At 38.2% G+C, this 12,712-nt stretch overlaps 1 protein-coding gene across 1 annotated transcript in view; it reads right to left on the bottom strand.

Annotated features, from left to right (window-relative positions):
- Positions 1-378: 378 nt before the first annotated feature.
- Positions 379-12,712, bottom strand: part of LOC126831101 (uncharacterized protein PF3D7_1120000) — a 108,691-nt gene continuing 96,357 nt past the window's right edge. The window contains exon 3 of the mRNA XM_050561746.2: positions 379-916. Coding sequence (XP_050417703.1) covers positions 524-916 — 393 coding nt within the window. The 3' untranslated portion in view covers positions 379-523. The remainder of the gene's footprint in view (positions 917-12,712) is intronic.

Raw genomic sequence — 12,712 nt, 5'->3', positions numbered from 1 at the left:
ACAATCTAAAAACGTGATTTTTCGTACAATCTTGGGCCATAATTCAGGAAGCTACAATTCGATATTAGCAAATATCGAAAGAACCAAGATCTTTGGGTGATAAACATGCATTTCAAGTTTCACCAAAATCAGGTGAAAATTGTGACCTCTAGAGTGTCCACAACCTTGATATACCATATTATTACACTATTTGCGTACGAGGGTGGCCATTTTGTCTGGCAGTTTTGGTCCGATTTCACGGAATGCAAACTCAACCATCATTAAGGTGTAATGGTGATACATATAAATGTTGTTTTGTTTTTTTAAATCGGATAAAAATTGTGATCTCTAGTAGGACCACAATCTAAGAACGTCATTTTTCGTACTATCAGGGTCATAATTCAGGAAGTGGCAATCCGATATGCACGAAAATCGCAAGGAACCAAGATCTTGGATTATAAACATGTATTTTAAGTTTCATCAAAATCGGATCAAAATTGTATTGTGACTTCTAGAGTGTCCACAACCTTGATATACCATATTATTACACTATTTGCGTACGATGGGCGGCCATTTTGTCTGGCAGTTTTGGTCCGATTTCACGAAATGCAAACTCAACCATCCTTACGGTGTAACGGTGATATATCCGAACGCTTTTTTTTTTAAATTGGATAATAATTGTGACCTCTAGAGGGGCGCGTCGAATTACCCAATAACACCCAATAACTGCCCAATAACACCCAATACATGTAACTCCAAAATAACACCCAATACATGTAACTCCAAAATAACACCCAATAACTCCAAAATGTTGACTTTGGAAACACAAAATAACAATTTCATCTTCTAGTCCGGTATGGTGGTGGGTTACATCTTTGCTTCTGTTTGGTTTGTTCTTTCCTTTTATTATTGGTTCTCTGAAGGAAGAATCCAGCACCTGAAAAGACAGAGGAGAGAGAAAGGAAGTAGATAGTAGTGTTTATGGCAGTAGTTTCGTACGAAAGATATGAATTTGTTAGTAGGTGTTAGTGTTACAATTTACATACATGAATATATGATTCGATCTACAATCAATGTTTATTTATTTTAGGGGATCTCGCTGGCTAAGTGGGTAAGACACTAGCTCGCTAGCCTGGAGGCCCGGTGTTTGATCCCTGCATTGGCCGAGAAAGTTCATTCAGATTTCCCGGCGTTGTTTCGACCTTGTCAGTGATGCAGGATGGAGGGCCTGACACGGACAGCTGTCTAGTCATTCGGGTGAGACGAAAAACCGAGGTCCCGTGTACACATTGGCGTGCACGTAAAAGATCCCTTGCCAGTTGGAATTCGATATAAGAGCAGGCCGTAGTGCCGCTGTCGGGCAAAATTTCCCCTCATAGCACACTGATAATATTTGGACAGGGTGTGTTACGTTTCCCTCTGTGTGGACATTCTTACGTTTTAACCCTGTCAAGTTGTTTTAGTAGTGCAAGGCGGTTGGCGTTTCTCTCTAGGAGACATTTTTGCGCCTCGTCTTGCGATGTGTTTTATTTTTAATTGATTAGTTCATTTGTTTAATTTGGTTTATTGGTACAAGGCGGTTGGCGTTACCCTCTAGGGGACATTTTTGTGCGCCGCCTTGCTGTTGGTTGTTACTTTACCCCGTAACTCGAAAGATCATTTATCATGTTAAAAAGTATTGGGCTTATAACGGATCCTTGCGGCGTTCCGTTTTTGATTTTGAATTTTTCGCTCAAGCAGTTCCCTACGTGTACTCTGATATGCCTATCGTTGAGAAAATCTTCTATCCACTTGTACATTCGGCCTTTGATTTAGGGGGCATTTATATCAGATTTTTATAATACTTTTACAGCTGAGATAATTCTTATGGAAGTCATTTATTAGCTTTACTAAGAGAAATTCCCTCAGGTGGGAATTTAAAAATAATTTCCCATTTTAATATAAGCTTAAGGTAATCAAGTAACCTGTCTGTTTAGCAATTAACTTCTTGTCTGTGTGTTGACGGGGACAGAAAATATGAATGGCAATATGCTTTATAAGTGAAAAAAAAACAACCTTTCTTATCTGTGTGTTGACGGGGACAATATGCTTTATTAATAGTGAAACTATTATAGCCTATTGTCATTCATCCATTTTTTTTATATTTTTTTTTTATGTATTTTTCATCCACTTGATAATGTATTTAGCATGCTGACTGTAATGTATAATTTACATGCTGCCCGAAAAGGGTGTTTTATGTAATAAATCTATCTTCTTAAGATAAACTGCATTAGACTATATATTGACAAATCACACCCAATCACACCCCCAACACATTCGGACAAACATAATAAACTATGATAACATGAGAATACTCTGAGCAGAGACAATTAATTGTCAGCGGTACTAATCTAAATTGGTTTCATTTATTTATTTCAAAATAAGTTATACGATGTCGATGACCGTAAATGACAATCGACACAATTTGTAGATATAAATAAATATACCTATAGCTAAAGACGAAATCAGCCACCATACCGGACAATAAAACCAAATGGAAGGAAGAATGGGCCAGGCCATAGACTCACCAACAAGCCCCAAGGAAGAGTTGCACCGCCCTGCCATTCAACCGGACAAATCGACCAGACCGATAAAAACGACCCAAAGAAATATATATATGTACATACAGTACTATGTTTAAATGTTCGTCCACATTCATGTCTGTTTTGTCAAAATGTCCGTATGTAAATGTCTATGTGCTTGTCTAAATGTTCGTCCATATTCATGTCTGTTTTGTCACAAATTCGTCTGCCAATGTCTTAGATCGTCTCTACTGGCACTTCTTTATTTTTGCACCTGTTATATCACGTCACGTCCTGTTATTTATTGTCTTCTGTATATATATATATATATATATAATATATATATATATATATATATATATATAAATAAACCTAAATATCCATTTTTTTCCCACTAATCACATTGTAAATATTTTCACCTAACATATATATAACATGTAATTGTCTGCGATATCACTTCGGTGGAAGCGGACGTTAAATAAAGCTATTTCACATCACACATATTAATTTGTTCATTGCATTGTATATACCATAATATTGTTTCATGCATTGCAACGAAAATATATTAATTTCTTGACAATATAAATCACATGTATACACGAGTTATCTACCTTCAGGCAAGTGAGAAAGAAACTCCGATTTGGGCACAAAGCGGCAAGGCTTCTTAAATTCAACTAAATTGTTATTCTGTGTTTCCAACCATGGGCGTCACATATGGGGGGGGGGTCAGACCCCCCAATTGTTTTTCAGGGGGGGGGGGCTGAATATACTTGGATCCCCCAAAAATTTACATAGTAGGCCCGAACTCCTATTTATTTACAACAATTATTAGGATTGCAGGGGCGGATCCAGGAATTTTGCAGGAGGGGGTTTTCCAGGTTCCTTATCATCTTTATCGTTATTTTGGCATATATACATACACATTGAGCTTTGTAAACAGAGAAATTCAACGCCTCGTTTGACGTCAATTTTTATTATGCATTAATACAAGTGTGACAGTTTTTGTTTCACAGCTTACCGTTTATACGGAAGATTTATCAGTATCCACCCACATTCCCTAGTCTTTCGTCACATTTTCCTTTTAATATATATTCATTTGTCCATCCATAATTTAAATACATGTACTTAATTTATCCGGTGATCTCGATGTTGATGTTATTCTACTTTCGATTTATTTATGAATATACGCGAGTCTCGCGGAAGAACGTGGCGTTCGCGAGTAGGCGTATTTGCAAGGTATTACGGGAGTTCTCGTTGCCCGTTATTTTACGAGATTGTATATTGTATATAAGCGGTCACACAGCGCACTTTCGATAGATCTTCGATTAAGAGCTCGAAATATAATTAGCAGTATTAGAACGTGAGTGGATGTCTGAAGGTTCCTTTTTGTGTTCTTTTGTGATTCAGTGATTCCCTCCAAGTGTTCGGTGCTAAGTTATTTTGTTTAATAGTGTTTTACTACCTCTAGTGTTATTATATTAGTGATCATATTATTGTTTCATTATTACGTGTGATCAGTTTCCCAGATTTCATATATCGTTACTGATCGTGTACATGTGCGGTTGTGTGTCGACCATAATTTGGGTTTTGCCTGAAAGTGGTTTGATATTTATATCATTATCATCATTATCATTATTGTGTTATATTTTGTAATTTGATCTTGACCAGAGGATAATATATATTTATTTTTATATGAATATCTATTTTGTGTTATTGAGTAAGGGGAGACATTGTGCAAGGCGACATTGCAGTCGTATTTCATTCAATTATTATTGGAGATCCCGGTCAAAATTGGGAAGGGATTCCTTATAGTCACTCTTTAGCTGACACTTACCCATTACTAACCGAAGAGAGTTGTGATCCCAGGCGAGCTTAGAAAAACCCCTCCCAGGATAACAGATCATTAGCCGAGGTTCCACTAGTGAGTCTTTGTGATAGAGGGACCCAGTTTATCGTGGATACAACCGTTGGACGCTACAGGGTTTTCTTGGTGGCAGAGGTGGGATTCGATTATCCCTCATTGTAGAATGTCTCACTTCTCAATACATGCAAGCAACATTTCCCGCCTGTGACCGTGTTGACCCATAACTGTGTGTCTTTGTGTTATATTTAGTTTGACAACATTATGACCACGTACAGTCTGGTAGACATTCGCCTGTGATCGTACCCCTGTGCTTCACCCTAGTGTGGTTCCTGTACAAAATCCTGTGTTTGACCCAAATGTGGTAGACATTCGCCTGTGATCTTACCCCTGTGCTTCACCCTAGTGTGGTTCCTGTACAAAATCCTGTGTTTGACCCAAATGTGGTTTCTGTACAAAATCCTGTGTTCGACCCTAATGTTGTTCGTGTACAGAATCCTGTGTTTGACCCAACTGTGGTTCCTGTACGAAATCCTGTGCATATAGAGCCTTATGTGACTCCAAAAACGAGGAGGCCAAAAACGGTTGAGTTTAATATGTTTAGTGATTTGTCTGGATCAAATGCTGATTTGTGTGATCATTTGAATGCGTCTATGGACAGTGATATTACAGGCAAATCTGATTTTCAGCACATGGTGTTAAATCAATTAACTAAACTTCCGCAGAAATAGACTCTAACCGGAGACAAATGGGTGAAATTTCAGTGTAATTATGAAAATGTGTGTCGCAATTTACAAATCCTACTTCATGTGTGCACCCCACAAACCCCCGGTATCAAACAAGGGAGATAATGATTTTCATAGCCTCGTGTTAGAACAATTTAAAGTTATATCTAAAGAATTAGATTCTTATCGGAACGAGCTCTGTGAAATAAAGAATAGTGTGCAACAAAATTTCACTAATCCTGCTGTTATTGTGTCTTCGAAATGTGACGATAAAAATGCGGATGCAGATAACAGTGCCTTTTCTCCACGTGTTACGTCTACGCCTTATAATCAAGGCATGGGTAGTGTATATTATCGTAAACCAGTTAAAAATCCACAAGAATACGATGGTGCAACATCGTTGATGGACTATAAGTGCCATTTTGAGATATGTGCTCATCTAAACAATTGGACAAGTGATGAAATGGCCCTGCATCTTGCTGGTAGTTTAAAAGGTAGGGCCCAGAAAGTGTTATCCTCCATGAAAGTGGAGGACCGGAAAGTGTATTCCATGTTAATAAGCGCTCTTGAAGACAGGTTTCTGCCACCTAACCAAAGTCAACTCTATCGAGCTCAGCTGAATTAGGGGAAGCACTGAAACGGCTAGTAGCTATGGCATACCCTTCTGCGGATTGTGACTTAATGAATATACTTTCTAAAGATTTGTTTTGTGATGCACTTTGTGATGATAGAGACATGGTGTGGCAGATTCAAAGGTCTAGACCAAGCAATTTGGAGGAAATGGTAAGACTAGCGGTAGAGCTGGATGCTCACCGTGTTGCCGGCGAGTCGGACAAAGGACAACTCCGTGGTGTTGATCTTCCATCTGAGAATCGTGAACTGCAGGATCTAAAGAAACTTGCGGAGGAAATGAACAAGTCCCTACATAATGTTCAAAAACAATTAATCACTACTCAAAAATCGGACACCTCGCTCTCTAGTATTAACCAAACTGGAAAAGGTTTAGAAATACGCAGACACGACAATATTAATCATAATACAAGACAACAGTACACTCCAAGAAATTATACCCAATCACGTGACAAAAACAATTGGCGACAAACCGCTCAACGCCCCGTTTCTGGAAGTCCCAATCAACGAAATCACGTAGAATCAAGTAATGGTCTGAAAAGTGGATCGGCATCTCACGGCCCACCGAGTGAAACCGGTCTGCATGTAAAATGTATTGTGAATTCTTTAAAACTAAATTGTTTGATAGACACTGGAGCAACAGTCAGTATGCTATCTCGCACTGCCTATAATTCGATTCCGAAAGACAAAAGGCCAACTTTAGAATATACGCACCAATCTCTGAAAGCTGCAAATGGTGGATTGATGCAAGTACTTGGGAAGGCCATATTTTCAATTGAAATTTATGGACAAGTTTATTCGCATACTCTTATTGTGGCTGCTATTGGTTCTCAATCCATCCTAGGGTTATATTTTCTCCAGAAACATGATTGTCATCTCGACTTGAAAAATAAGACTATAATCATCAATGGTGATAAGTGTGCCACGTATTTGGAAGGTCCAATCGGGATCTGTCGTGTGTCTCTCGCAGAGAATACTGTTATACCTGCTGGTCATGAAGTCTTAGTGAACGGATATATTCCACAAAAGTGTGTTAGTAAATTTTCACACAAAGAAGTGATGCTAGAGTCCTTAGAACGATTATATGAGCGAAAACATGTGTTACCAGCCAAGGTTGTGTGTGAACTTTCTGATTCTGTTCCCTGGGTTCCAGTCCGTATCCTGAATGCCAACGACTATGATGTGTTTCTAAACAAACATACAGGAATCGGTGACATTGTCACAGTAAATGTGATTGATACCAGTGATGACCGTTCAAAGTTACCTCCCAAAGTGGGTTTACCTCCCCATGTATTGGAATTGTGTAAAAGAGCGGCCGAAGGTTTGGATAGAGAACAGACGGGCGCAGTCACAAACTTATTATCCAAACATCAAGACCTATTTGCAGCCAATTCTATGGAACTTGGTAGGACAGATATGGTGAAGCATACCATTAATGTGGGTCACTCTGAACCTATAAAACAACGACCAAGACGTGTAGCCCTTCATCAGAAACAACAGATGGATAAAATGGTGGATGAAATGTTGACAAGCGGTGTTATTGAACCCTCTTGTGCTCCCTGGGCCAGTCCAGTCGTACTTGTTAAGAAATCAGATGGAACTTTGAGATTTTGTGTCGACTACCGGAAGTTGAATTCATTGACAATTAAGGATGCATACCCATTATCGAGAATCGACGAAACTTTGGAAGCATTACCTGGTGTGAAATGGTTATCTAGAATGGATCTGGCTAGTGGCTACTGGCAGGTTGAAGTAGAACCAAAAGATCGTCCTAAGACTTCTTTCGCCACCTTTAAAGGACTGTACCAATTTAAGGTCATGTCCTTTGGGCTGGTAACGCGCCTGGCACGTTCGAGCGGCTGATAGAGTCGGTACTTAGTGGTTTACAGTGGGAAGTGTGTTTAGTTTACCTGGACGACATTATTATTTATTCCCAAACCTTTGTGGAACATTTGGATAGAATTGAGATGGTTTTAGATCGTCTACGCCAGGCTGGATTAAAATTGAAGGCCTCCAAATGTAATCTGTTTCGAGATGAGGTGAAATATTTGAGACATGTTGTGTCCTCCAATGGCATAGCCACTGATCCAGCAAAGATTGAATGTGTACGTGGGTGCAGAACGCCAGTGAATGTAACTGAAGTTAGGAGTTTCCTTGGTCTTTGTAGCTATTACCGACGGTTTATCAAAAAATTCTCAGATATCGCCAAACCTTTAAATAAGTTAACTGAAAAAGGACAGGAATTTAATTGGACCAATGAGTGCGAAAGTTCATTTCAGACATTAAAACTTCGTTAAACCGAAAGTCCTGTGTTAGCCTATCCGGACCCAACGAAACCTTTCATACTAGACACGGATGCTAGTGGTTATGGTATAGGGGCGGTTGTGTCTCAGGTGCATGATGGTGCCGAACGCGTGGTAGCCTATGGGAGCCGATCTCTGTCTAAGGCTGAAAGAAATTACTGTGTTACTCGAAAAGAGCTTTTGGCTGTTGTTTATTTTGTAAAGTATTACAAAGCTTACCAAATACCAAATAAATTTACAAAACGCTGGAAAGGCCCTTTTGACGTCCTTAGGAAAAGTTCTGATATTAATTACGAAATTGTGGATCCTGTTACTAAGCGACGCCAATTGGTTCATGTTGACCGCTTACGCAAATATGTTCAACGTGATTCTGATAGTGATGACGATAGTGTTGTGGACAATGACCCTGTGGACATAGTTGACCAGGACCACGACAATTTAAGTGTTAGTGACGTTACGGATGATTTAACTACATTGGGTTTTGCTCCTCGGGAAACTAGATGTGGAAGACGGACCAAACGCCCTACACATTTCGATGGATATGTTTTGAGTATTCCTTCTCTTTCAGATATGGCTACCTCAAGAAATTTATCCGAGTTTCGGTGCCCCTATTGCCCGGAGGCCAGTTTCACCACCCGCTCCAGATTGGAACGTCATTCGCAGGGATCCGGACACAGATTGTTGGTTTTGGAGATGGAGAAGTTAAGGAGAGAAGAACGGGAGAGCGAGAGAGATGGCAGTAAAGATGAAAAGAAGAGAGATGGTAGTAAGGATGAAAAGAAGAAGGGTGGAAGTAAGGATGAAAAGAAGAAAGATGATAGTAAGGATGAAAAGAAGAAGGGTGGAAGTAAAGATGAGAAAAAGAGAGATGACAAGAAAGATGAAAAGAAGAAAGGTGGAAGTAAAGATGAGAAAAAGAGAGATGACAGGAAAGATGAAAAGAAGAAAGTTGGAAGTAAAGATGAGAGGAAACCTGGTGATAAAAGAGATGAGAGGGAACGAGATGACAGAAGGAAAGATGATAAGAAAAGAGGAGAGAAAACAGCAGATCTTTTGAAGAAAGGTGGAAGAGATAAGGACACTGAGAAGAGGGAGAAAAGTAAAAGAGATGAGACGGAAGAGACAGTAGAGAAGAACAGTGTGGAAGAGAATGGTGCTGGAGGTGGATTGACTTGCGTGTTCAAACTACGGAGGATTGTGTCCGAGTTAGGAGAAGAACCGACGCTGGATTTCAGCTTGTATAGTGATATAAGTGAAGAAAGTGAAGATGGTGATGGACAGGAGAAGGTAGTGGAAAGAGAAGTCGGGGTTGATGGAGCTGATGATAGAATGATCGATGGTAGCACCAACACGGAGAAGATGATGACTAGGGATGTAGGAGTGCAGTGTTGCCATGTAAGGTACAAGAAGAGAACTGAGGTCGAATGGATGATGGAGAATAGAAGGAAGAAGACGGTGGTGTATGAGGCTGATTGGGAGGTTGATTTGGGGATGCAAGATGATGGTGATGATGAAGAAGATGAATGTTAATTTATGGCTGTTTAATTGAAACGATGGTATATGGTTATGGAATATGGTGTAGATAATTTATGGTATGGTTATGGAATGAATGGTGAAGAAGATGGTTCGATGGTTTATGGTACACGATGGAAAGGCCTAGATGTTGAAGAATATTTATATTTATGTTTAATTGATATTGTTATTATGATTTGTTAAAAGTTGTTTTGTATATCATTATCATTTCCTAGATTTTTCATCATTTTGTATTATTTTATATTTCTTAAATAATTCCATGAATGGCAATGCGGGACGCATTGGGCGGAGGCGTGAGTAGTGTGACGGTTTTAGTTTCATAGCTTACCGTTTATACGGAAGATTTATCAGTATCCACCCACATTCCCTAGTCTTTCGTCACATTTTCCTTTTAATATATATTCATTTGTCCATCCATAATTTAAATACATGTACTTAATTTATCCGGTGATCTCGATGTTGATGTTATTCTACTTTCGATTTATTTATAAATATACGTGAGTCTCGCGGAAGAACGTGGCGTTCGCGAGTAGGCGTATTTGCAAGGTATTACGGGAGTTCTCGTTGTCCGTTATTTTACGAGATTGTATATTGAATATAAGCTGTCACCATAGAGCTATATATAGAAACTAGAGTCCGCACTGATCACGTGACAGCGTGCTGACATGGGGCCTTGTCCGCCATGTTAGTTCCGGGGAGTTGACGCTGACGACCATTAGATCTTTTAAATCGTGTTTTATAATCAATATGCCAGAAAGTTGCTGCTGTTTTGGCTGCTCAAACACCCGAAAAGGGGTAGTGGAATAGCGTTTCACAGGTTAGATTGATTTATCAACTGTACCTATCAAAAATCGGTCCATTCTTCTACTTCTAGCACTGGGTTAGGGTCAAGCTCATTCCAATGTAAACGTCAATAGGCCTACTCAATAACAATCGAATTAATGTCATTAATTTGATGTGAAGACCTAATCTAAAAGTCATTTTAAAATAAAAGAAACGCTTTTTAACTACTAAATCTTTATAAGAAACTTAAAATATATAATAAATTTTCATGTCATAATATTTTTCTAAACACAAACAAGTTCGCCTAATGAAGAATGAAATGGGGTTTAACGTCCTAGCGGGATAATGAAGACGGTCATACACCATAATGGCAGTGTGCTCTAAGGGGAATTTTGCCCGGACAGCAATTGAATTCCAACTGGCAAGGGTTCTTTACGTGCACGCCAAGGTGTAGGCCTACACAGGACCTCGGTTTTTCGTCCCATCCGAACCAGACGCTGTCTCTGCAATGCTCCCCGAAAACAAACACACTCATTACTCAACCGCAACCTCACACAATGGGCGCCTACCCCCCCCCCCCCCCGCACACACACACACACAATTTGACACATTTAACACCTTTTTTTTTAAAAATATAATATTAAATTATAATATTAATTATATCGTCTAACTCGTAGGCCTATGTGTCATAGAGTCAACTGGCGGGGTTTCGATTCCCCGGTTGTACGTTACAAGGAGTAGGGTCGCCTGTCCAAACTCGTGGGTTTTCTCCAGGTCCTCCGGTTTACTCTCACTGCTAAAGACCCCTACGCGCAAGCGAACTATTGAAATAAAAAAATTAAACCAGGGTAATTCCACGGTAACGGACGTACATTTTGAACTCGCCATATTTTTATTACTTCCAATATTTTCTAACCATGAATAATTAACTGTTTGAGTTTTATATAGCATTAAAGACATATGATTTCAGTATCAATTGACATATAATTTAATTTGTTCATGAACACTGGAAATAAATATTGGCTCTTCAAAGTATAGGTACGGACATACAGAAATGAACAGTCACCATGATTTGCCTGCATGAACATAGTTTCAAAACTCTGTGAATTGTCTTGTGGAATTTAAAAGTTTTAATCCTTTTAAGAAAGGGCACTAATACTACATGTGTACTGCATAATCACTTCTCACATTTGGATTCTTGTAACCCAGTAAATTAGAAATTATTGTGGTAACGGAAGTACATATTTTCTGGTAACTGATGTAACCCATTACATTAGATATGTAAACTTACAAATAATCGGACTTATAGATAATAATAATAGTTAACTCATTTGAATTAATGGAGCAGTTACTTTCCTAAAAACGTTACTCCTTGAATGAAATATTGTGACCCTAAAATTTTGGCAACGGACGTACATTTTTACCCTAAAATTTTGGTAACGGACGTGCATACATCTATGAAATCCTAAGTAATTCAGAGAATTTTGGCAAATGATTTCTTTTTACGGTCATAGTAACAAGAATGAATTAGCTTTAAATATGAGTTTTTGAACAGTTCCATCTATAAATATGAATAAGAGAGATAAAATGGAAATATTTGGTAACATGAAATACTGTGAAAAGTAACGGACGTACATCTATAAAAACCCACGTTATTCTAAGAATTATTGCAAATCTTTTCTTTTTACAGTCATTATAGTAAGAATGGGTTATTATAGCTTTAGATATGAAGTTTTAAATAATTCCACATAAAAATATGAATGAGAGAAAAAAAATATAAATATTTGGTAACGGACGTACATTCTGATAGTGATATTTTTCAATGTGGGTTACCTTCACAAAAATATATTACTTTTATATTTTAATGTATAAATATCATGTTTATATACATTGTCAGATAACTAATGCCAAATCATTCATTATGAGCCAGAATAATCAAACAAACACAAAGTAAGAAAATACAATAGAATTATAAATTCGACATTTACAACGTAAACCTTGACACAAGACCAAATAAAAAAAAATTGGAAGAGTCTCCACCCAAATTGAGATTTTTCCTCAAAATATGGATTATTTCCCACCATATAAGACACTATTTTTGTCCACTTATCAATTAATTAAATTTTTCACCTAATTGTATTACTTTAGCGTGGAATTGCCCACCATATGCCATATGTTAGTCCCGAAATGACCTATTTGTGTCGAGTGGACGTTAAACCCCATTTCATTTCATAAATATTTTTTTCATTCTGCAAACATATTTCCTTTATTGTTGTTGTTGTTCTAAAACTATTCATTTCTCTACAGGCCATTAATTTCTCTTCACTTTTTAAGTTC

Source organism: Patella vulgata, chromosome 1 (assembly GCF_932274485.2).
Source record: "Patella vulgata chromosome 1, xgPatVulg1.2, whole genome shotgun sequence".
NCBI lineage: Eukaryota > Metazoa > Mollusca > Gastropoda > Patellidae > Patella > Patella vulgata.
The sequence above is the reverse complement of the archived record's forward strand: the minus strand, read 5'-3'. Positions and strand labels throughout refer to the sequence as shown.